Source organism: Ipomoea nil, unplaced genomic scaffold, assembly GCF_001879475.1.
Source record: "Ipomoea nil cultivar Tokyo-kokei standard unplaced genomic scaffold, Asagao_1.1 scaffold2833, whole genome shotgun sequence".
Taxonomy (NCBI): Eukaryota; Viridiplantae; Streptophyta; class Magnoliopsida; order Solanales; family Convolvulaceae; genus Ipomoea; species Ipomoea nil.
This window is the reverse complement of record NW_017619261.1, coordinates 957,317-979,853: the sequence shown is the minus strand read 5'-3', so window position 1 is coordinate 979,853 and position 22,537 is coordinate 957,317. Positions and strand designations below refer to the sequence as shown.

The window sequence follows — 22,537 nt, the reverse complement described above, 5'->3', positions numbered from 1 at the left end:
GAATTCATGTAAGTTTTGGTGTCTTGAATCGTGCTAAGTGTTCAACATTGTGTTTCGTTGAATCGTGATGAGTCTTGTGTGTTCTTCAGAACTACGTTTGGTTTACCCGTTTGTTAAGCATGCTAGTTCGGTGTTTAAATGCTAGCGTGTGTGTCGTTTGTACCTTCCGATTGTTGATGATGACTTGTGTTATTCATCGTTGTTGTTGGACTGTGATCCATTCCTTGATTGAGTATGGTTTCATATCTTCGTTGTGATCCGTTGATTGATTCCTGTTGAGGTGTGATGCGTGTGTGGCTTTACCTGGATTGCACGATTAGTGGTATGGGACACTAGTCACCAAGGTATTGCATTGGTCCTCGTGGTGGCCATGACGTGATTACGGAGTTTGTGACCTGTGTGTCGGGTTCACGTATTTCTTGGGAGGCATGTGTTGCCGTGTGTGTGATCGGTACCCTCGTGTACTATGAAATTGGTGGTTTTGTTGGCGGTCGTTGGCGGATGGGGACGACGGTCCTCGGAGGGAAAAGGTTGGACTTGGTTGTACAGGGGTCCTGGATGTAAAGGTTGGAACTAGACATAAGGTTGGGGGTAGCCATAAGGTTGGAACCGGGCATAAGGAAGGCATATCAACTCGTGATCGGTGATGTCACGAGGGCTTGTGTAGCCGTTGTTGTGAGTTCTCTTCTTGTGACATGTGTTGTCACAAAGGCATGTGTTGCCATTGGGTGTGTCCTTATTCCTTTGAGTTGTGCATGTCGGGTGTTAATCTATTGTGTGATGATAGATCATACCTTGAGACTTCTTGTGAGTCGTTGTTGTTCCTTGTAGTCTTGGGATGTGTTCCCATGTTCTTGTTGAGAGTGTTTGAGTCTTGTGCTGACTATTACTCTTGTTTTTGAACTTATATATATGTATTCCGTTCCGAAAATGGCTTTACAAACTTATATCTTATCTATGTATGATATTTCACATGTATTGGTGGGTTACCAGCATTATTCGCTGACCGGGCGTCGTCCCATGTTTTATATGTTTCTTTCAGGTGATGCTTAGACGAGTGCGTGGTTTAGTGCCAGCTAGTGTAGCTCATCCCTTATGTTTTGTGGCCTATGAGCCAATTTAGACTTAGTACTTTGTGATGTTGGTTTTAGATATTGAACAATGCAGATGTTAGCCTGTGCGTTCACCCCTGGGTGAGCGTGGCATAGCACCCCTTTACTTCTAGTATATATATTTCTCTTTCAGTCTTCCGCTGTGTTTGATGTTTTGGTTTAGATATCTGCATGTTTAAGGCTTTAAATAGCATGGAATTTAGGGGGTGTTACAGATCTTTTTAACATTCATTGTTTTTTAACAGTCTATATAAATCTTTTTATGGACCTTTTCTCCCATTTAGTGTTGCGTGTAAATTGATTTTCTAGTAGGAGTATTTTATTTTAAACTCCTTTAAGAAAAGGGTCAAATAAGCCATTGAACTTTACTCAGAAGGGCAATTAGGCCCTTGAACTTCAAAAAAAGTCAATTCTCAAACTTATTATTTTAGTGCATCTAAACCCAATAACAGGTAATTTACCTGGAATAACCAGTCATCAAGAATTCGACGAGAATTTCGACAATAATTCCGGCAACAAAAAATTTTCCGGCGACTATATTAAAAAAAAAAGTTCAACAAAGTCACCATTCGTCTTCTCCGCCGGAGAAGATGAACTAGATGGAGACGACCAGATCTGGTCGCGGCGACCAGAAGGTCATCTCCTCCATGGAGAAGACGACCGGTCTGGTCATCTCCTCCATGGAGGAGACGACAAGATCTGGTCGCAACGACCAGAAAGTCATCTCCTCCAAGGAAAAGACAACCGGTCTGGTCGTCTTCTCCATGGAGGAGACGACCAGATCTGGTTGCTTTCTCCAATGGAGAAGGCCCTCCACGGAGAAGACGACCAGATCGTATTCTCCGGTGGGGAAGGCCGGAAAATGACACCGGTAAGTTTTGTTTATTTTTTCGATCGTGAATAGTGATCAACGACTAGAATTTTACCAGTAACTTGTTGGTTACTAGTTAATTTGACTTAATTGACTCATTTTAATAAGTTTGAGTGTTTAATTGACCTTTTTGAAGTTCAAGGGCCTAATTATCCTTATGAGTAAAGTTTAAGGGTCTATTTGACCCTTTTCTCAACTCCTTTTGTGAATTTCAGCTCCTTAATAAATTCATGAATCCTTAGCTCTCAATTCTAGCTATTGTATTTGAGATGTATGTATACGCTAATCCTTGGCTGCGTATTAATTTCCTCAAATTTAGCTGCTAATTATTTTCCTCAAATTTAGTTGCTAATTAATTTCCTTGACATACCTTGGCTGCACATAGTATTTGGTTAACTTTAGATGCCTTGTACTCGGTTTTCATGTGCTCAACCTCACATGTCTTTCTTGGCTGCTTCAACCTCACCTGTTTTTAATTAATTCTTGCAACTTCAGTTCAGCTGCTTATATAATAAATCTCGGCTGCTCTAATTTTGCCTTCAACTGTAGCTGCTGCTTCAATTTAAGATCATCCTTTGTTGCTCTAATTAAACCTTAGTTGTTTCTTCAATTCGATCTATCTGCTTTGTAACTTTAGCTGTTTCAAATTATATCTCGGCTGCTACATCCCAATTTCAGCTGTTCCGAAAATGTTATCTCTTCCAATATAATTTTCATGGTATTTCCTTTCTCCAAAAATTATTTTTGGCTTATTTGATTATTCATAATTTTTTTTTTTAAATACGAGACTAAAATACAAAGAGATATGGGGGTTTATTTATTTATTTATTTAAAATAAAAAAGCTAATTCATTAATCATAGGATGAAAAGTTTACAATAAAATCAATGGAATAATAAAACATTCTTACAACCAGACATTGAAACAAATTTTCAATCCTACACGAAACTTAAATCTCTGACTGTTTTTCAAGATTGAAGCTGGATTCGTTTGGAGAACTTGAAGCTTCTTTGATATTGTTAATGATCTTGTTGTGCGTAACAACAAAATAAATACCTGGAAGGTAGTTTGCGATGCGTTGTTGCTTTGGGACAGGAAACCGACAGCGTTCTGTGTTGTGTTTGGCAACACTATCTTAAAGATATTTAACGACCAGGGTATCGTTATATCTCCGACAGATAACACAGACGGGAAGAAATCAGTCTAAAAGAACTCAGCACGGTGTTTCTCAAGTATGTCTGTAAAGCCGTGACTTTGTGTAAATAAGAATATGAAATGCATTGCTATTTATAGCATTTCACATTCCATTACAGCCAAGCCACAAAGATAGCTCACACATGGTTTAGCCGTACGAGAAATGTGCTTACCACATAATTCATTAGGACATATGTCCACCACATAATCCATTTGGATAATTATGCTTAGCACATGAGTCATTACCACGTGGCTAAAACCTTGCCTTTGGATGTTTTCCCAACAATCCCACACACATCCGAAGGTGTAAGGCTTGAAGGAGAGCAATTGAGTGTAACAAATAAGAGCTAGCTTTCATGTCAGTGTGTTAAACTTGAACTGACAAGTAGTGGCACTAAGTAATCCACTATCCGAGAGTGAACAGAGTCTTGAACTCTTCGGCTAGTTGAATTTTGAACTTATGTGCACCTCGTTAGCTCCATTCATTGTACACTCTGTATAGTTATTGAATAACCATGTATTAACCCTGTTTTGTCTATCTCAGCACAGACATTCCACTCCACTGAGTGTACTTCACCGTAGACTGCCAATCGAGAACTACGGCAAGCAGACTGATTTACAGTCTGCTTATAAATGCGAGTCTTTCCATGACTTCGTTTGACCACCGAGGTGGTATCCATCATGAATTTCTCACCTCATTGGCTTTTAAGCCCATCTCCCTTGATGTATCAAGGATAGCCTTTCGATTTAGGCCTTTCGTGAAAGGATCAGCTATATTCCTTTCAGATCTCACAAACTCCATTGTGATTACCCCATTCAGTATTAACTGCCGTACAGACTCATGTCTGACTCGAATGTGTCTTCTCTTTCCATTGTAGACACTATTTTGTGCTACACAAATAGCAGTTTGAGAATCACAATGAATGGGCACGACGGGAGCAGGACTCCCCCACAGTGGCACGTCTGCCAACAGATTTCTTAGCCATTCGGCCTCTTGGCTAGCCAGATCTAAAGCTATGAACTCTGCTTCCATAGTTGATCTGGCTATGCACGATTGTTTGGTTGATTTCCAAGACACTGCAGCTCCACATAGTGTGAACACATATCCACTTGTAGAGCTGACATCATCAATGTCGTTTACCCAGTTCGCATCACAGAACCCTTCTAGCACAGCTGGGTATCCTTTGAAGTTGAGACCCCAGTCTAACGTGCCTCTAAGATACCGGAGTATCCTTTTTAGTGCGTCCCAGTGTGGACCACTAGGGTTATGAGTGAAACGACTAAGTTTATTTACGGCAAATGCAATGTCGGGTCGGGTATAGTTCATCAAGAACATTAGACTCCCAATTACTTTTGCATATTTCTCTTGAAACACACTTGACTCCATGTTCTTTATTAGTTTGACACTAGGATCGTAAGGAGTCTTGGCCGGAACAACATCAAAACTGTCAAACTTCCTCAGAAGTTTTTCTGTGTAGTGACCTTGGGATAGAAGGTAACCTGTATTAGTTTTTGTGACTTTTATCCCGAGTATCACATCGGCTTCTCCTAGATCCTTCATTTCAAACTTTTGACATAGAGTTCGTTTGGTTTCATTTATAGCCTCAATACTTGAGCTAAAAATCAACATGTCATCCACATAGAGACATATTATTACAATGCTGGATTGGACCTCTTTTGAGTACAAACAGGCATCTGACCGGTTAGTCATGTAGCCTAGGTCCATTAAGGTCTTGTGAAATTTTTCATTCCACTGTTTGGGGGCCTGTTTTAGGCCATAAAAGAGATCTTTTTAATTTACATACATTTCCTTCTTGCCCTGGATCAACACAACCAGGTGGTTGTTCCATGTAGATCTCTTCTTCTAATTCACCATTGAGGAATGCAGTTTTTACGTCCATTTGGTGAACTATCCAATTGTGTAAAGAAGCCAATGCAAATAGAACTCGAATGGTTCCCACTTTTGTCACTGGTGAGTATGTGTAAAAATAATCCTCACCGAATCTCTGTGTAAAGCCCTTGGCTACTAGCCTGGCTTTGAACCTTTCAATAGACCCATCTGGTCTAAGTTTTCTTTTGAAAATCCATTTGCAGCCAATTGGCTTGCACCCTTTGGGTAGTTCTACCAACTCCCAGGTGTGGTTGGACTGAATAGAGTCCAATTCACTTTTGATTGCTTCTTTCCACAGAATGGAGTCGACTGACTGCATTGCTTCTTTAAACGTTTTTTGTTCTTCTTCCAATACTAATTGGCACACAAACTGATCACACAGTTCGTTTAAATATTTTAGTTCTGTGACATATGTTATGAAGTCAGAACCAAAATTCTTCTCTATCCTGGGTCTTTTGCTTCTTCTGCGCTCATCCAAATCGTTAGTAATGCGAGGAAAATTGGCATTATCATTTTGACACAGAGTATCAACTGGTGAGACATAAGCATTTTTTAAAGGAAAGATATGTTCAAAGAATATTGCATTTCTTGATTCACACATAGAACGGTTTTCTAGACACATAAACCTATATGCTGCACTATTCTCGGCATATCCAACAAAAATAGCATCAAAGGTTTTGGGTCCTATGTTGGACCTTTTCAGGGATGGTAGACCCACCTTAGCCAAGCATCCCCACACCTTAAAGTGTTTCAAGTTCGGGGCGTGCCCTTTCTACATCTCATAAGGGGTTTTTTCGAACCCTTTATGTGGGACTCTATTTAAAATGTGGTTCGCCGTTAGAACAGCTTCCCCCCACATAGAGTCTGGTGCTCCAGAACTGATCAACATTGCGTTAATCATTTCTTTAAGGGTTCTATTTTTCCTTTTAGCGATGTCATTTTGTTGTTACGCACAACAGATCTTCCTACCCAAGTTCGACTCTATTGCGGCTCTTCTGTTCATAGACAATATCTCCATTAATCTCAACTAATCAATCCTAAATACACTTTACCTCATCAAAATCTAATTACATATATTCCTAACATAATATAATCACCTTTCAACATGTAAAACCCTAGAAACAATACAATAAACAAATAAAAAAACATGGAATCAATGAGCTGTGATCAATAACAATTAGTGAATTCGCATCAATTGCAGAAATTTGATTGCTTCTATTTGTTGTTTGATCCATGTTGGAGTAGAAGATCGCAAAATGACTATGGCAGAGGTTGAGAAGAAGAACAAGGATGAGAGAAGCCGAGTAGAAGATCGCAACGAAGATGACATTACATGGACTTTACCGAGATTTTTTATTTGCCAAAATTAACGATTGCGTTTGTATTTTTTTTTCCTAAAATCCATTTAGACGACATCATATTATTGTCTAATCCACAATGCTACGTGGATCATGGCCCACAGTAAAATTTGCCGAGTACGTCATAATAGGTAAATTATGGTTCACACAGTTGTGTGGACCATGGTACAAAATGACGTCGTTTTGATGTTAAAAAAATTTATTGCTCCGCGTACGTGTTAGAATAATGAAGATTCTAGGATAAGATAATGTATGCTATGAGTTAGAATAATGTACTCTATGTGTTAGAATAATGTACTCTATATGTTAGAAATTTAGAATAATAAAATTTTTGTGGTAAGATAATATATTTTATGAGTTAGAACAATGTACTTTATGTGTTATAACAATGTATTTTATGAGTTAGAATAATGTATAATATACTTCATGTGTTAGAATAATGAAATTTATGGGGTAAGATAATGTATTTTATGAGTTAGAATAATGTATTTTATGAGTTAAAATAATGTATTTTATGTATTTTTAGATCATGTTCCACACAATTATATATGTGGAGCACGGTCCACGCAATAATGAAGGCAAATTATTGTGTGGACCACGGTCCAAAACGACGTCGTTGAATTTTATCAGTTAGAATAATGTACTTTATGTGTTAGAATAATGTACTTTATGTGTTAGAATAATGTACATTATTCTGGGTAAGATAATGTACTTTTATGAGTTAGAATAATATACATTATGCTTTACAATAATGTACATTTATGAATTATAAAAATGTATGTTGCAGTAGATCCTGTGGAAAAAAATACACGAAACGAAGTCATTCTTGGACCACGGACCATGCACTAACTATTGATAATGAACAGTCATAATAATGGTAAGATGAAATTTTCAAGGGCCCGTTTGATTCGCGGAAACTATTTTAAGGGAAATGAAATTGAAATTTCATTTAAAAGCAATTACTAAGAAGATGAATTTTATTATTTGGTCGATAGAAAAAATTATTGGAAAATACTATGAGGTGTTTGGTTGGATGGAAAATGTTTTACAAGGAAAATGTTTTTCTTAACTTTGAGGAAAACTAGATTTTTCTTTGCTTGGTTGGATTGAACACATTTTCCGTTGGAAAACATTTTCCTCAACAATGAGGAAAACATTTTCCTTGGCTACACCTTAGTATTTTGTTTTCCATGAAAAAAAATTTCTATGGAAAACAAGGAGGATAATTATGCTCTCACCAACTTTTTTTAATTACCATTATTATTATTGTTCTTTATTACTCTTTATACTCATTATTCCTCACCAACTTTATTATTGTTTGGTTAGATTTAAAATTGTAAGGAATAACGAGTATAAAGACTTATATGTCCCTACAAATTAATAAGAGTAATATAATTAAAAAAGAAAGTAAGGATAAAATAGTTAAATCATATCATTTTTACTTCCCGTCTTCCATTGAAAACAAAATCCTATGAATCAAGGAATGTGTTTTTTTCTCAAATTTAAAGAATTCATTTTCCAATTTCTTAAACCAAACATTAAAAAAAAAAACAACATTTCCCTCCAATTTAAAAAAAAACTTTTCCATCCAACCAATCATTTCCCATGAAAAATGAATTCCATAAACCAAACATAAAAAAACAACCTTTTTCTCACCAATACAAATAAAAAAAAAAAAAAAAAAAAAAAAAAGGGAAGCGGAGTGGATTGGCGTCACGGCTCCATCACTTGAGTTGGGTCTCTCTTTCCTTTATCTCTTCAGCTCTCTCTCTCTACTCTCTAAATTTTGGTTGTATATTTGTGAATGAAATTGATCGGCTTCATTCTATCTGGCTCAAGCAGACTCAGATCTCAAGCTCTCAGCTCACTCCCCTCTCTTCAAATAACTACCTTTCTACTTCCCTTCCCTCCATTTCTTCCCTCTCCTTGCTCCCTACTCTCTTCTCTGCAACTCTTCCCTCTACAACTCTCTCTTTCTCTCTCTCCCTCCCAACAAATAATTCTCTTTCTCTCTCCCACCAATTGGAACTTATGGCTGCTCTGATGCAGCTGCCCAGAAGGGAAACATTCAATTTCTGAGGCTCTAGGCTCTAATTTGTAAGTTAGAGTTTCTGATCTTTCTTTTCCTCTCATTTCAACTCCTACCTTAAACCCTAATTAAATGACCTCTTTTTGCCCTCGAATTCGAAGCTGATGTTTTAAAAAAATCATTTTTAGATCTCTGCAACTGAAGCTGCATACAACTGGAGCATCTTTCATGAATTTTCAGGTTTTATATTCCTCCTTTCTGCACTTGACTTTCGTAGCTGTTATGGAGAGTCTAAGCTAATAGCTGTAATGCTTTTAATAATGTACCTACACCTAGCTGAGTGTGCCGGGAGAATAATGTACAGGCTATTGAAATAGCATTTAATTGATAATATAAAATGCTGAGGTGATAATTTGTAAACTGACTCTATGATAAAATTTTTGTTATAACTATGTGAATAATATTGTATATAACCATATGAACATTAGTTCATTATTGAAAATTATTGACATGATGCACCTAGTTAGGTGCATCATGAAGCTCGCAACTATTTGCTCAAGGAATTGGTAGTTGTTCTCTGTATATGGATATGCAATTTGTTTTCTTTTTAGGCTAATTTAACCGGTTTTGGGGCTTTGATGTGATTGTTTTGTTTTTACCATACAATGTGCTTTGGTGTTTGTGTTTTGATTGATATGCTTAAAACAGGCAGGAGCACTGAGTGGAAAGGCTGGGGTTGGGAATGTGATGGATTCTTGGAGTTTTAACAGTGCATACAAATCCATAAAAGGTACCACTATATAACATTTATTGCTTTTTCTTTTGTATGGACCACCCAATATTTTTTCATGCTTATAGTTGTATATATTGCTTTTATCGTAACTGTGAAGTATGAACATTAAAGTATCAAGAGCTCTCACTGCAATTGCTGAAGCAGTGTTAGTTGAAGTAAATGTTAGAGTGCATTTTATTAAGAATTACGAACTTTTGGATAGAACTTAAATTGAGAAGGCCATTTCAGATTGAGAAAAAATGTTTTGATCTGATCTTCCAAGGGTCAAGATGGCGAGTAAGATTTTCAGGCTTGGGGAAAGGGGTATACCAGGGTCTACGAATTGGAAGAGAGAGAAATGGTCTGATCAGCAAAGTGTCAACTAAAATCAATGGGTAGAGGGCACCATTATGGAGGAAGTTTGTAGAGGTGTTACTGGGAATGGTTACAAATCAACGCGGGAGTTTGTGTTATTGAAACTCAAAGGAAAGGGATACCAAGAAGCATTAGAATTCCCAGGTGGATGAGGTGAGAAATGAAGAGGTTTTAGGGGTGAAATGCAAGAACTTGATGAAGGTCTGCTAAGCTAGGGGAAAGAGAGCTCTCTGGTGGGTTTAGAGTCTGGTCGGGAAGAAACTTTTCCCAATTTCTGTAGAGGTCTGCTCCAAGTGGAAAGTATCTTGTTTCCTATTTGGGTTGAAGTTGCTTCATTAATGATTGAAAAGGAAACAGTTTGGTAAAATGGTATTACTGATGGAAAGAAAGGGAGGTGAGGGCAGCATGTCAGTCTGACTCCATGAAATCATATATCAACGGGGATAGGAATGTATGCAGGTTCCCTTTGGATAAGGTAATGCAAATATAAGTAATGCCTTTACTAATTTTGAAATTGAAATTGCTACAGGCCGGGCCATCTAAAAGCTCATGCATTTAGCAATCTCGGCCTCCTCTGCAGGTTTGCATAAATGATCCATACCCCAAACAAAACCAGTTTGGTTCTTTTAAAGGTCCTGTGATCTACAATTATAGAATGGATATAAAAATGTATGGATTATGCCTGCCATTATGAGGTTGTACACTAAACCTTATATGATAATGGAACACATTAGATGGATCCCACCTTTTCTTCTTCACAACAAAGTTTGGATTTAAGTCTGTCCTTTAGATTGCAAAAAAAAGAAAAAAGGACTAGAAACCCAATAGAAGTTAAGGGAAAAGGCGCATCAGCTTTAAATTAATTAAAAAAAGAAGAGAGAGACTGCTTCTCCAGTGACCTGTACAGATCCTAATGAGTCTGGATGCTCCCAGAAAAGGGGTGCTACCACCCTTCTGGCAATTGTATGGGCAACCATGATACGGGATAGCATTTCGGAAGTGGATTTAATAGAGATCCAATATGGATTTCTCCCATACAATCATTTGATCCAAATGCAGCAGTTTGCTGTATCCAAAAATGATAATGAAGAGATTGGAGAAATTTGGTGAACATTTAGGCATTGCAATTTGGCCTGGAAATGACAGCACTAAGGATCTAATGGCTAATTGGCAAAGGTTGCTTAACAAAGAGAGATTAGGAATCAGCAGGAGACAAGTTCAGAGCATGAAAGAGAGTTAAGAAGGCTGGAATGGCAGGTACAGAATGAGAACAAAGAAACAGAATCGGGTTTTTGAGTTCTGGCTTAGTTTTGTGTAGGGAGGGCGTTACAGTATCATCTAGGTTTTTTTTGCTATTTTCTACATGGGTTGTACTACCTTGGTGCCTCTAATTAATTCTTTACTTACCAAGAAAAAGAGAAAAAGAAAAAAAAAAACTTCATGGTTCAACAGAGTGCATAAGAATCTTGCATTGTGTAAGAGGGTATGCCAAAGTTGAAGACATGGCCTAATGGTCAATGGGTGAGCCGTGAGCCCTTACTGACTACATGAAGTTGAACTTCAAAACAAGATGAGATGAAAATTGATCACATTTTCATTGGACAAGTATGTGATGCATTTGCCTAAGCAATCTAAAGTTTCTTGTTTTCATGTTTCACTTCCTGCAGATATTGAACCCAAATCTATCACTGTAATAGATGCCTCAGTCCTTCCAAGCATGGATGCTATGGATATTGGATTGGGATCTTCAGAGAAGGGAAATGCCAATACCACTCCAAAACCAAGGAAAAAGACAATGACATCTGTTTATCTCAAGTATTTTGAGACAGCTCCAGATGGGAAAACTCGGAGATGTAAATTCTGTGGACAAAGCTATTCTATTGCAACTGCTACCGGTAATTTCTCATGAATCTTGTTTCCCTCTCTCAAATGAAATGAATACATCGCTTTTATGTACATCACTAAGCACTCATCCAAATTTCCAAGTACAAGTTTATGTAATCTGTGCTCTTTGCATAAAGCTCATTTTTAAGTGTGCTAAGGCTTACATTGATTTCGAGCTTATATTCAAGAAATGAATTTTTTATACTTTGCAGTTGTTAAGTAGTGGAGCTTTCTTGTGTTTAACTGGTCATCTGTATATATGCTTGCTAAATGTACAGTTTTACTCTATAAGAAGTCAATGCCTTGTATTCTCTCTCTCTCAGGCAATTTGGGAAGGCACCTTGCCAATCGCCACCCAGGATATGATAAAACAGGGGATTTTGTGGGCAATATCACTCCAGAACTAGTCACAGTTTCTAAGAAACCTCAGCCTCAAGTGAAATCACCTCAGTTGGAGCTTGATCATTTGAACTGGTTGCTTATCAAGTGGCTCATCTCAGCATCTCTCCCTCCATGTACTGTGGAGGAGAAGTGGTTGGTGAATTCCCTAAAATTTATAAGCCCATTAATACAACTTTGGTCAGGAGAGAAGTTTCAAACAGTACTTCGTGAAATTTTCAGAAGTATGCGGGAGGATATTAGGGTGATCTTGGACCAAATTTCTTCTAAGATCTCTATAGCTCTTGAGTTCTGGACTTCTTATGAGGAGATAGTTTATATGAATGTTACATGCCAGTGGATAGATGAAAACTGGTTGTTTCAGAAGGTCCTCCTTGATGTTTCTCGCATACCTTGCCCTTGTGGGGGTCCTGAAATCTATCATGCTCTGGTGAAGGTCCTTAAGCTCTATAATATTGAGAACAGAGTCCTTTCTTGCACCCATGATAATAGTTCAGCTGCTGATCATGCATGCCGTACACTTAAAGATGACATGGATAACCAGAAAATGAACCATTTTTGCTATCTTCCATGCGCTGCTCATGCTATGAATTCAATTGTTACTGATGGATTAAAAAGTACAAAGTCAATACTCTCCAAAATTAGGGAATTTGTGCTGCTGACAAATGCGTCTTCAGAAGTTTCAGAGGAATTCACTCATTTCTGCCTTGCTTATCAAGAAGGAAACTGGAAGATCCCTCTCGATGCCTCAACTCGTTGGAGTGGTAATTACCAGATGCTTGATATAGCACGCAAGGTATTTCTTGTTTTCCCCTCCCTAAAAATGTTCAATATTGTGAAGTTAATATACTTTTCTCCCTTTTGTCTTTTGTTTGTTAGTTTTAGGGATAAGGATTAAATAGGCCCTTCAACTATAGGCTAAAATGCAATTAAACCCTTAAACTAAACAAAAAAGCTCCAATTAGACACCATAACTCATGTTTATGCAATTTAGCCAATAACTTTTTAAATTTGTGCAATTATATCAATTTGCAAGTAAGCTTAAGGTAATAGTAGGTAATATATATATATATATATATATATATATATATATATATATATATATATATATATATATATAATAATAATAATTTTAAAATAATTTTTTTTTTTAAAAAGAAAAGAAAATCACAGATTGCCGGCTTCTCCGTTGGCTCGTTTTTGTCCCCAAAGAGAAGTTGGTATTTTAACTGTTTAAATCCAGTTGATTTGTGGAAGGCCTTGGGGAAGTTTATGTGTTTTGGTGAAACTATTTAGGTGTCAACCTGTAATCTCCCTTTGTTATGACCAACAAACACAACCCTAACCCTGCATAGAAAGGAAAAACAAAATACAGGGTAAAAAATTGGGAAATAACATTCTATTTGGAAATTAGTTGTAATATTGGACTATGTTATGTGATACAGGCAGTAAAATCAATGGAAACTGTTGTTCGGAAGTATGATGAAGAGCTCGGCAGTAGGTTGCTGCTTAGCACTGCAGAGAAGAATGCTGTCAATATCATGCATGTGTATTTAGAACCATTTTACAAGACCATCAATAACATTTGCACCAACAAAATGCTAACTATTGGATTGGTTCTCTTCTTCATGGATCACATTTCTGAAATGATTTCAACCTGCATAGAATCCCGGCATAGTCCCGATTGGCTCAAGAGTGCTGCTGAAGAAATGTCTACGCATGCCCGGAGCTATAACGACCAAGTCTGCAATGTATTCATATACATGACTGCCATTCTTGATCCACGAATAAAGGTTGAACTCATTCCTGAAAGTCTCATTTCCGATAATTATTTGGAGGAAGCAAGAAACTATTTCATCAGAAATTACTCTACCAGCCCTTATTCATCCTTATCCAGTTCTTATGTTGCTCAAGAGCCCGAAGATGGAGGGACTGTTTCTTTTGCTGAAGAGATTGCTCGTAAGAAACGAAGGGCTAGCATGCCATCTGCAACAGACGAGCTCACCCGGTATTTATCAGAGCCTCTTGCTCCAATGCCTACAGATGTCCTGGAGTGGTGGAAGGTAAATGGCACATGCTATCCACGGTTGTCGTTGATGGCTCGGGATTTTTTAGCAGTACAGGCAACTGCAGTGGCGCCTGAAGAGCTGTTCTCTAGCAAAGGTGTTGAGATTGATAGGCAGCGGTTTGCTATACCGCACGAGACTGCTCAAGCTATGCTTTGTGTGAAGTCATGGAGTGAAGGAGGCTTCAAACTGATGTACAAATCAACCGAGATTGATTATGAGAGGTTGATGGAACTAGCAGCTGCTTCGATAACTGATAATCCCTGCACAGGGTCTGGCAAGAAACATAAATGACAAGCAATCAATGTGAGAGGACAAGACTGATTTGGAATTCATATTCATATATTACAATATTTATTAACAGAATCATGTTGAGGGAAGGGGTTTCTTTGGTACTATGCAGATTGGTGAGCCATTAGCATACTGGTTTGACAGGTAGAAAGAGAACTAACCATGAAAAGTGGTTTCTTTGAACTTATAGGATGTGTATTTTGGGTCAAAATCTTTTTTTTCTTTTCTTTTTTTCATTTTTCAAGTATCTAACAGGATAGTGGCTTACATCTGTTTTCCAAGGCAAAGTTTGTATGTGCCCTGCAAGGGTTTATGATCATAAATCCATGTTTTAATTTATCTGTGCAAATGCTTCTCCCGATTTCAGTTTAGAGGTGTTTGCCTACTTTCTCTTCACTCAATTATGAATTTCATTGTAATTTTATTATGCTCTCTTCTAGGTCTGCTATGCTTCATGGTAACGACAGAAACAAAATGTCCATATTTTTCATTCATCATTCGCCACTTAAATGAAGAAAGAAAAGATCAAAATCTGTTAATTTATGAATAAAAAAGTCAAGTGTTTTTTTTTTGGAGTACTGTTAACCTTGTTATTTATAGTATATCTGTTCAAACCTATGAAAATTAAGCCAGCATTGTAAAACAAAGCTTAATGGGTATGAAACACGTTAAACACATTCAAGAATATAATTTATGTTAGCATAAATTTATGTTGGAAAAAATAGTATAAAATGACATTTTAAAGGACTATTTTGTGATACAAATATATGTGAGGTCTACTAATGGTTTGAGTTGAGTCAAAATAGATTTGAGTTTTTTGTAGTGAGACAAAGATATGTTATATTATACATTCAAAATGGATAATAGGTGAATGTTAAATTGATTATCAAATAAACCCATTTAGTTGGAAAAAATTGGAAAGACTTGTAAGTAATCTGTATCCCGAAGAAAAAAAGAGGATTTTTTTTTACATAATCACATAGTATTATATCTTTAACAATTTATAACTCAAATACTTTTTTAGTTCTTCTTTTTCTCGTTTTATGGTCTCATTCAATTTTTTTTTTTTTTTACTATACAATTTTTATATTTGGCTAAATTAGTGATGAAAAATATTTGTAGCTTTTCCATTTCATCATAAAGTTAAACCCTTAGGATGTCACAAGTTTGATCCCTAACTCCCTCATATGTAAAAATAAAATAAAATAATATGAAGCAAAACCCTTACACAAAGCATAAAAGTTCATTGTAATATTTGAACAAAATAGTTACCGGTGTAATATTTATCATTATAAAATTCATTGAGTTTGAATTAGGTATTCATATTTTTCAAGTTCCAACCTAAATGTTAATTGAAGTTTTAGAATATGGTATACCAATTACCAATTGCATTAATCTAGGGGAGGGGAGGGGAGGGGGAGGGGTTTGTGGGTGGTGGAAGGGGGTGACATTATGAGACTAGATGCACTAAAGTTGGCATACAAATTCATTTCATCTAAAGAAACTATAGATACAGAATCAAAGTGAGAGACATTTACCATAACATTCAATATTTGAACTATAGATACATAGATGTTTCACTTAAAAAATATTATAAGTGTGGCAAGCATTTACCGCATGACTAATAATAAAATTTTCAGTTAAAACATTTACTCAAAATTTTATGAAGGAAAATTATCATTTTGGTCCCTTAATTATTTTCTAACTGTTAATGTAGTCCTAATTTGATAATCAAATTATTTAAAATTTCATCAATTAAATCCTTCCAAGGTTTAATTGACAAAGTTTAAAAGAATTCGATGATCAAATTAGTTAAAATTGAAAATTAAAGACTACATTGACAATTGAGAAACAAAATGGTAATTTCCCCTTCTATATTGCATAAATTAATTTTTTTTTTTTTGAATGCTACTAACTCTATTACATTATAGTATCTTTTCAAACCACATGAAAGAGGTCATTACATGCCATCTGAACACAAGGTGCTTGGCAATTGCTTAATAAATTATTTTGAAATAATAATAGTTATAAAATTAATCAGAAATGTCACACTACAAAGCTTCAACAATGAAGGAAGGAGGAGTGTCACTTGCAGCCTCGCATATGACATTGAAATAGCATCCCTAGCTAACAAATGTGAGACACAATTTTCAGTCACAACAAAAAAATCAAATTTACCTACTGAAAATCAAATGTATAAGTATTTTATTTACCAACAACTTTTTATAAGTAAATCATTAAAATCTATAGGTATTGTCGTATTGAAATAATAGGTACTAGTTAAACCCATTGGTATGTCGTTTTCTTGTTGTTTCTTCAATATCATCAATAATCAAACCAAAAAATCGAAGGGCAAGAATCACCCTTAACCACTTTGTAAATAAATATCACGGAAAATGTAAGAAGTAACTCATCCTGCTATTGTATCCCAGAATACTCAACTCTTGCCATAAACAGTGATTATTACTTACCTGTCCAGCATTCAATATTGTATCTGCCAGTATGAATCTATATGTAAAGGAGACATTGGAATTGTGTCTTCTTTTAAACTTCATTCTCCTCAACTCTCAAACAGCCTCAAAGTTGTATACATTCTTGTATGGTGCTTGGAGAGCAAAGAAGAATTGTCAGGCCAAAAACGTAACACTATATCAGCAAATGCTCCCTCCCATATTCTCGCACAATCACAGGTACACTCGTGGTTGGTATCTGTTATTATCAAGAAAATATGACAATTATATATATATATGGATGTTAACATCTTGTGCCAATTTAGAGTTTAACTATGATGCTCACAACAGAACTATTTCTTTTTGGCAATATCACTATCAAGAAATAGGAAAAAGTCAAGTTCAGAAATCAGTAAAATGGTATGGAAGCAGAAATGCAAGCCTCAAAGTAGCTGTTAATCAAATTGGAAAAAAAGAGCCCTTACCATGCCATAATCTGTTATGATCATTGATACGTAGTCTGAAGGAGTAGCATCGTATCTGTCAGAATCGTTTAAAAGCAAATGCATTTAGTAGCAGTAGACAGAAAAGTTTAACCTTCTTCATGAGTGAGAACAAAACTTACATTAAATTCAAAAGCTGAAGGTTTTCTATATTGTCCCAATCCTTCAAATAATTGGCACCCAATCCTCTAGGAACCTGGGAAATCGCATTCGGATTGCCTGAAAAGTTTCAACATATGCATTAACTGCCTTTCACATTCCCTTCACTAAATCAAAGGGGAAAACGTAAAATTACAGAGATCAACAATTGACAGGTGAATAACATGTCAGTAAAACATATAGAAAGACAACAGAAAAGGAAGTAAATACCTAGTTCATTGGAACAGATGGAATCAAGCAGAACTCGCTCATTAAACTTATAAGCTTCACAGCAGAACAGAACAGGAACACTAAAAGCATGAGCAACCATAGAAACGCAAGCACTTCCCACTTTCCCGTACACCGTGCCATTTGATAATACAGATGCAGCTCCCAAGAAAACCATTGTGACTTCATGCATAATGTACGAAACAGCATTAATATGTGTGTATGTACAGCTAAGGCCTTTCTTCACCAATCTTCGAAGTAGTGATTGCCCTTCAAACTTGGGACGAGAGTCTACTATGATAACATGAAACTGTCTTCCAATCTCATAAGCATGTAACAGAATCATCTCGATGACAGAGGATGAACTGTATGTTAGAATAACATCACCACCCTTGATCTTTGTAACTGCATGTCTTGCTATTACCTTATCTGCTATTACTATCTTTTCATTAATGAAACCATCAATGTCTGAAAACAGAGATACCTTTGCTTCTGATTCGGATAGAGCCACGGGTAATTTTGCTATACGAGCCTTTATAAACCGAATCGCATTCCCCATACTGATTGAAAGTGGTCTGCATTCATTAAGAAATGAAACAAAACTACTGAGTTTTGCAGTTAAATCTCTACTGAGTATTTTTCCTGGTGGAGTGGAGTAGTCTCCAATGGCTTCCCGAAATGCCTGTAGCATGGCAACACAGCGTGCATTACTCCCAACAAGATCTCCAGCCAAATGTTGCATTCCCACCTGATTAGAAAAAGTCATATTACATTCTAAGCCAAATCTTATTTGATCTTACTAGGAAATAATAAATCATTTTTGGCTGACATCCAATTGCAAAGCTAATAGCCATGGCCAAAGAACTTAGTAGTGGGACCTCATGTCCTCAACAGAGTAGTTAGATTAAGCTAAGTTGGGTACGACACATGATCAAGCAGTTAAATATACAAACCTTAGGCATTGCTTCAAAAAGCATAATGTTATAATCTAAGATTGAGCCAGGGTCAATCAACTGGGCTATAATGCAAATGGGCCAAACCACACTAAAAGATTGAATCCAATCAATTAGCTAGTCTAACCCATGGTCTTATAAACCCATATATTCTCTCTTATTTTATCGACGTGGGACTCTTAACACATGACAAAGGAATAATACATTATTTTATTAATTAATTATTAACTACAATTAAAGTAAAACTTAATTTCAGTTCCCAGTTGACAAGTTCTTGCAGTTAAATTAGAGAGTATAAAATTAAAATAATGATATGATTTTCTCATGCTAAAATAAAGGGGAGGAAGTATACCCTGTATACAGCACGATGTATAGAATCATGTTGGAAGAATTTTAACTCAAGATCAGGAAGTTGATTTCCATGTTCATACTGAGGCAAATGTCGAAACATTTCTACTCTATTTCTAGATTCAGTTTGCTTAACTAATGCACGCTTTTTGGCCTTTTCCACCCGGTCCTTATCATCAAACTGCATACGTGGAGCAGGAACATCATTTTTTCTATCTTTCTCCACTGTTCGGTCACCTCTTCTCTTCTCCAAAGTTGATGTGGATGACATTAGGTTGCTATCTTTCTTCTGTGACGGTTGATTCACAGTTTTTGAACTTTGTTCAAATACAGAAGCTGGTGATGCCACAGAAGGTTTACTTCCTGCAGCTGGTATCAATATCAATAACCACAAATAAGAAACACTCAGAGGATACTTTAGTGTATGATTAGACGATATGCTCAGGTAAAATTTCAGAACTGCCCATTGATACAGTATCCAATAGCAACAGTCAAGAAGTAAAGAAACCCTCATGATTGGACTGTACTTCTTAGTTTAGTTTAGAGTTAATTCCACCAGAGGTCCCTTGCCTTTGGTGGCAATTCCAAATTTAGCCCAGACTATCGTTTTCCCAGACTATTGTTTTTTGGACACTTTTAGTCCTTTTCATGACTTTTCCTATTTTTAGTAAGGGCATTTTTGTCTCTTCATATTTTTCTTTTGTTATATTTTCCGGTTTCAACCGGTTTAATTGGTTTAGGACTTTACTAAAAATCGATTGAAAAATATGGTTACTAAAAATCAGAGGTTACCTAAAGTCCTAAACCAATTAAACCGGCTGAAACCAGAAAAATATGAAAAGACAAAAATATCCTTACTAAATATAGGAAAAGTCATGAGAAGGACTAAAAGTGTCCAAAAAACAATAGTCTGGGATGTTAAATGGCAAAAACAATAGTGTGGGACTAAATTTGGAATTGCCACCAAAGACAAAGGACCTCTGGTGGAATTAACTCTTTAGTTTAAGAACATCTAGCACAGTGGAAAAGGATTGGCAACTGTTTCCCTAGCATAAAGCAAGTTCTTCACTTCTTTGAGAGGTTATCTCTTACCATCCGACAAGTAAAGGAGCTAAAAAATTACAAAGGAGTGAGACATTTGAAGCCATTGAGCCTTGCTTTACCGAAAGATGGCATAGTTGTACTAAAAAGTTTTTGCCAACAATGAACAACCAAGACTCTAAATAAAAGTACAGTTTTGACAGCCAACTAGAAAGCATATATTATCTCACAGTATTCATGTAGCAACAATCTACTATTGGAAAGGGGAGAGTTGAACCTTTTGAAGCAGCTTTGGCAGCTCTTTGAGCCTCCTGCTGAGCTCGCCTTTCAGCTTTACTAGTTTTCTCTTTTAGTGGTTTTGAAATTCGTTGTACTTCTTTTGGCTTCTCTGCTACTTCTTGGCAAGCCCTCTCTGCAATATACAGCGAATAGAACTAACTAATTACATACCTTTTGTCCAAAAGCAATCTCTCCAAATGTGAAAAACTCGAACCAAGTACAAGTACTCTGTTGAAATGTTAAAAAACTCCAAACAAGTACAAACTATATTTTGAACCCTTGCACACCATCTCATTACACCCTAAACGATGTTGATTCTAGTTATGATGAACACTGATTGCACTTGTATTATTACTCATTGTCTGTGAACTAAATACTCTTCATGTAATGTTCAAACTAACAAAAGTAAATATTACACCATAATTACAATTCCAATTAATAAATATCCATGTGAAATTGCCAATGACTACTGAGTGTAAAGCACAGACTTTTTCTAACATTGGATTTAGGCTCTCAAATACAATCTAAACAATTGAGGGCAGGAAGAAACAACACTAATATTTTCCTGGACAAAATTATTGAATTAAATTTCTTCTATGATAATTTTCCTTAATGGTTTTAACATTTTATGCATAATAATTATCACAAAGTATTTACACATAGTTATCAAAAAACATTTAAATCAAATAATTAAATGGGAAAATCATCTGGTCCCTCAATTGAAATTTTACATTTAAAAATTAAAAATTAGTTGATATTAAAAATTAAGAACTACATTGACTTAGAAAAAATTAAGGGACTAAAATGGTGATTTATCCTAATTAAATTATAAAATTTTCAACTTTAATACAAGTTAGCGACTAACAAATTTAAAAAATTAAAGAATTTAAAGTAACTGAGAGCTTTTCAAAAAAATAAAAAAAATTAAAGAATTATCTGGCAGTTTTCAAAGTAATTGAGAACTTCGCAATTAACCTAGACCAAGAAAACAATTTACCAAGCGCTCCACGGGACTTGTTCGCGTTGACCACTTTATTGGCGGCCGCAGTATGTTCAGAGCCGCCGTCGTGAAAAGTCGAAACTGACTTCCGTGAACCGTTGGGGCGAATCCAGTTAGCCGAGTCCATCGAGAACTCACCGTCGACGAGGCCGATTCCGCTAGACGTCGGCGAGCTTCCACGCGCAGTATCAGAGGCGTCGTAGCTCCCAACAGCCGGCTGCTCCTCGTCTTCGTCATAGTCCTTCGAAATCCGCCGCAACGCCGTATTGGGGACCGGGAGGCCGACGGAACGGGAGGGGGCATCGGAGGCGTGGAGCGGGTGAGGAATAATCATCACAGGAGATAAAGTGTTCCCGGGGGACTGCGGCAGTGATGCGAGATGTTCGACAAGGTCCGAATCGGGTGGCTCGGGAGCAAAAAAGCCCACCCGGCGGACGATAGGGTGGTTTGCCCGCGAAGTTCGACGGGGGTCCATTTACAGAGCAGAGCGAACCGACGATGTTTCTGCTATGGAACTATGGGCGGAATAGCTAACAGATATTTATACGTTCTCTTTGCGTACCAAGAAGAGAAGATGAGAACTGTATAATAATAAGGTAAAATAAAAAAAAGGTTAACAGAAAATATGGACATATATGAATATATAGTAATAGTTATTATATATTAATTACTATAATGCTATTTTTATTACATTACTATTTTTTATAAACATATTGATGGGGTGAGAACCCCAGCCCAAGAAAGGTCGGTCCAAAAAGGAAATCCAAGACAAGGAACGTGGGTTAACCGTGAAAGAAGCCCAGTGAAAGCTTGAGCCGAGTCCAGGAGTCGGCCCAGGCCCAAGCCCATGAAAAAACGGCTCAGAGCCATTAAGCGAGCGTTGAGAAGCCTCATTTAAAAGACCCGGCATCGGAGCCGTTGGAGGCATTCAAGTCAGGACTCGGTTAGACCGTTACGGATTCAAGGAGCCGTTGACCGATCCGGTAACGGCACCCAACGGCTCGGTGATTGTAATTAGCCTTGAAGTCAGCCATTAATGGCCTTCAAGTCGGTAGGAGAGCCTGCTATATAAAGGCTCCTCCACCCTTGTAATCCAGAGGCGTGGATCCCAGGAGAAAAGAGAGACACACTCGATACCATTAGAAGGATTTTTCATTTCTTTTACAATCTTGTGTGAAAGGTGAATCCACCAACTAAGGTTGTGTTGGACCTCCCTGGGTCGGAAAACCCAAAAACCAACACTGGCGCCGTCTGTGGAGATCGACACAAAGAGCTACGTGACTCTCTGAGCTGGGCGAGTCCCGAAGTCGAACGAAAAAGCATCACAAACATGTCGGAAGGACGAGACCAAGCAAAC

At 36.9% G+C, this 22,537-nt stretch overlaps 2 protein-coding genes and 1 long non-coding RNA gene across 5 annotated transcripts; 2 read left to right on the top strand and 1 right to left on the bottom strand.

Annotated features, from left to right (window-relative positions):
- Window positions 1–8,152: 8,152 nt before the first annotated feature.
- On the top strand, window positions 8,153–14,641 carry LOC109159590 (zinc finger BED domain-containing protein RICESLEEPER 2). Of its 2 annotated transcripts, XM_019307698.1 has the most exons (6): window positions 8,153–8,521; window positions 8,642–8,693; window positions 9,162–9,243; window positions 11,268–11,495; window positions 11,808–12,679; window positions 13,329–14,641. In XM_019307698.1, exons 2-6 carry the CDS (start codon window positions 8,682–8,684, stop codon window positions 14,241–14,243), a joined length of 2,109 nt encoding a protein of 702 aa, XP_019163243.1. In that variant the 5' UTR covers window positions 8,153–8,521; window positions 8,642–8,681; the 3' UTR covers window positions 14,244–14,641. The 2 variants fall into 2 exon arrangements, with proteins under 2 accessions (XP_019163243.1, XP_019163244.1); XM_019307699.1 differs by having other exon boundaries at window positions 8,153–8,693.
- Window positions 9,250–10,410, top strand: LOC109159591. Its single transcript, XR_002050620.1, has 2 exons — window positions 9,250–9,768; window positions 9,802–10,410. It is a non-coding gene; the product is annotated as an uncharacterized LOC109159591 (long non-coding RNA).
- Window positions 14,642–16,588: 1,947 nt separating the features above from the next.
- On the bottom strand, window positions 16,589–21,745 carry LOC109159601 (translation initiation factor eIF-2B subunit delta-like). 2 transcript variants are annotated; one of them, XM_019307719.1, is made up of 8 exons: window positions 21,178–21,745; window positions 20,179–20,313; window positions 18,865–19,229; window positions 18,044–18,307; window positions 17,563–17,905; window positions 17,316–17,412; window positions 17,176–17,230; window positions 16,589–16,949 (listed from the first exon to the last, which is right to left on the bottom strand). In XM_019307719.1, exons 1-8 carry the CDS (start codon window positions 21,653–21,655, stop codon window positions 16,887–16,889), a joined length of 1,800 nt encoding a protein of 599 aa, XP_019163264.1. In that variant the 5' UTR covers window positions 21,656–21,745; the 3' UTR covers window positions 16,589–16,886. The 2 variants fall into 2 exon arrangements, with proteins under 2 accessions (XP_019163264.1, XP_019163263.1); XM_019307718.1 differs by having other exon boundaries at window positions 17,563–18,307.
- Window positions 21,746–22,537: the final 792 nt, after the last annotated feature.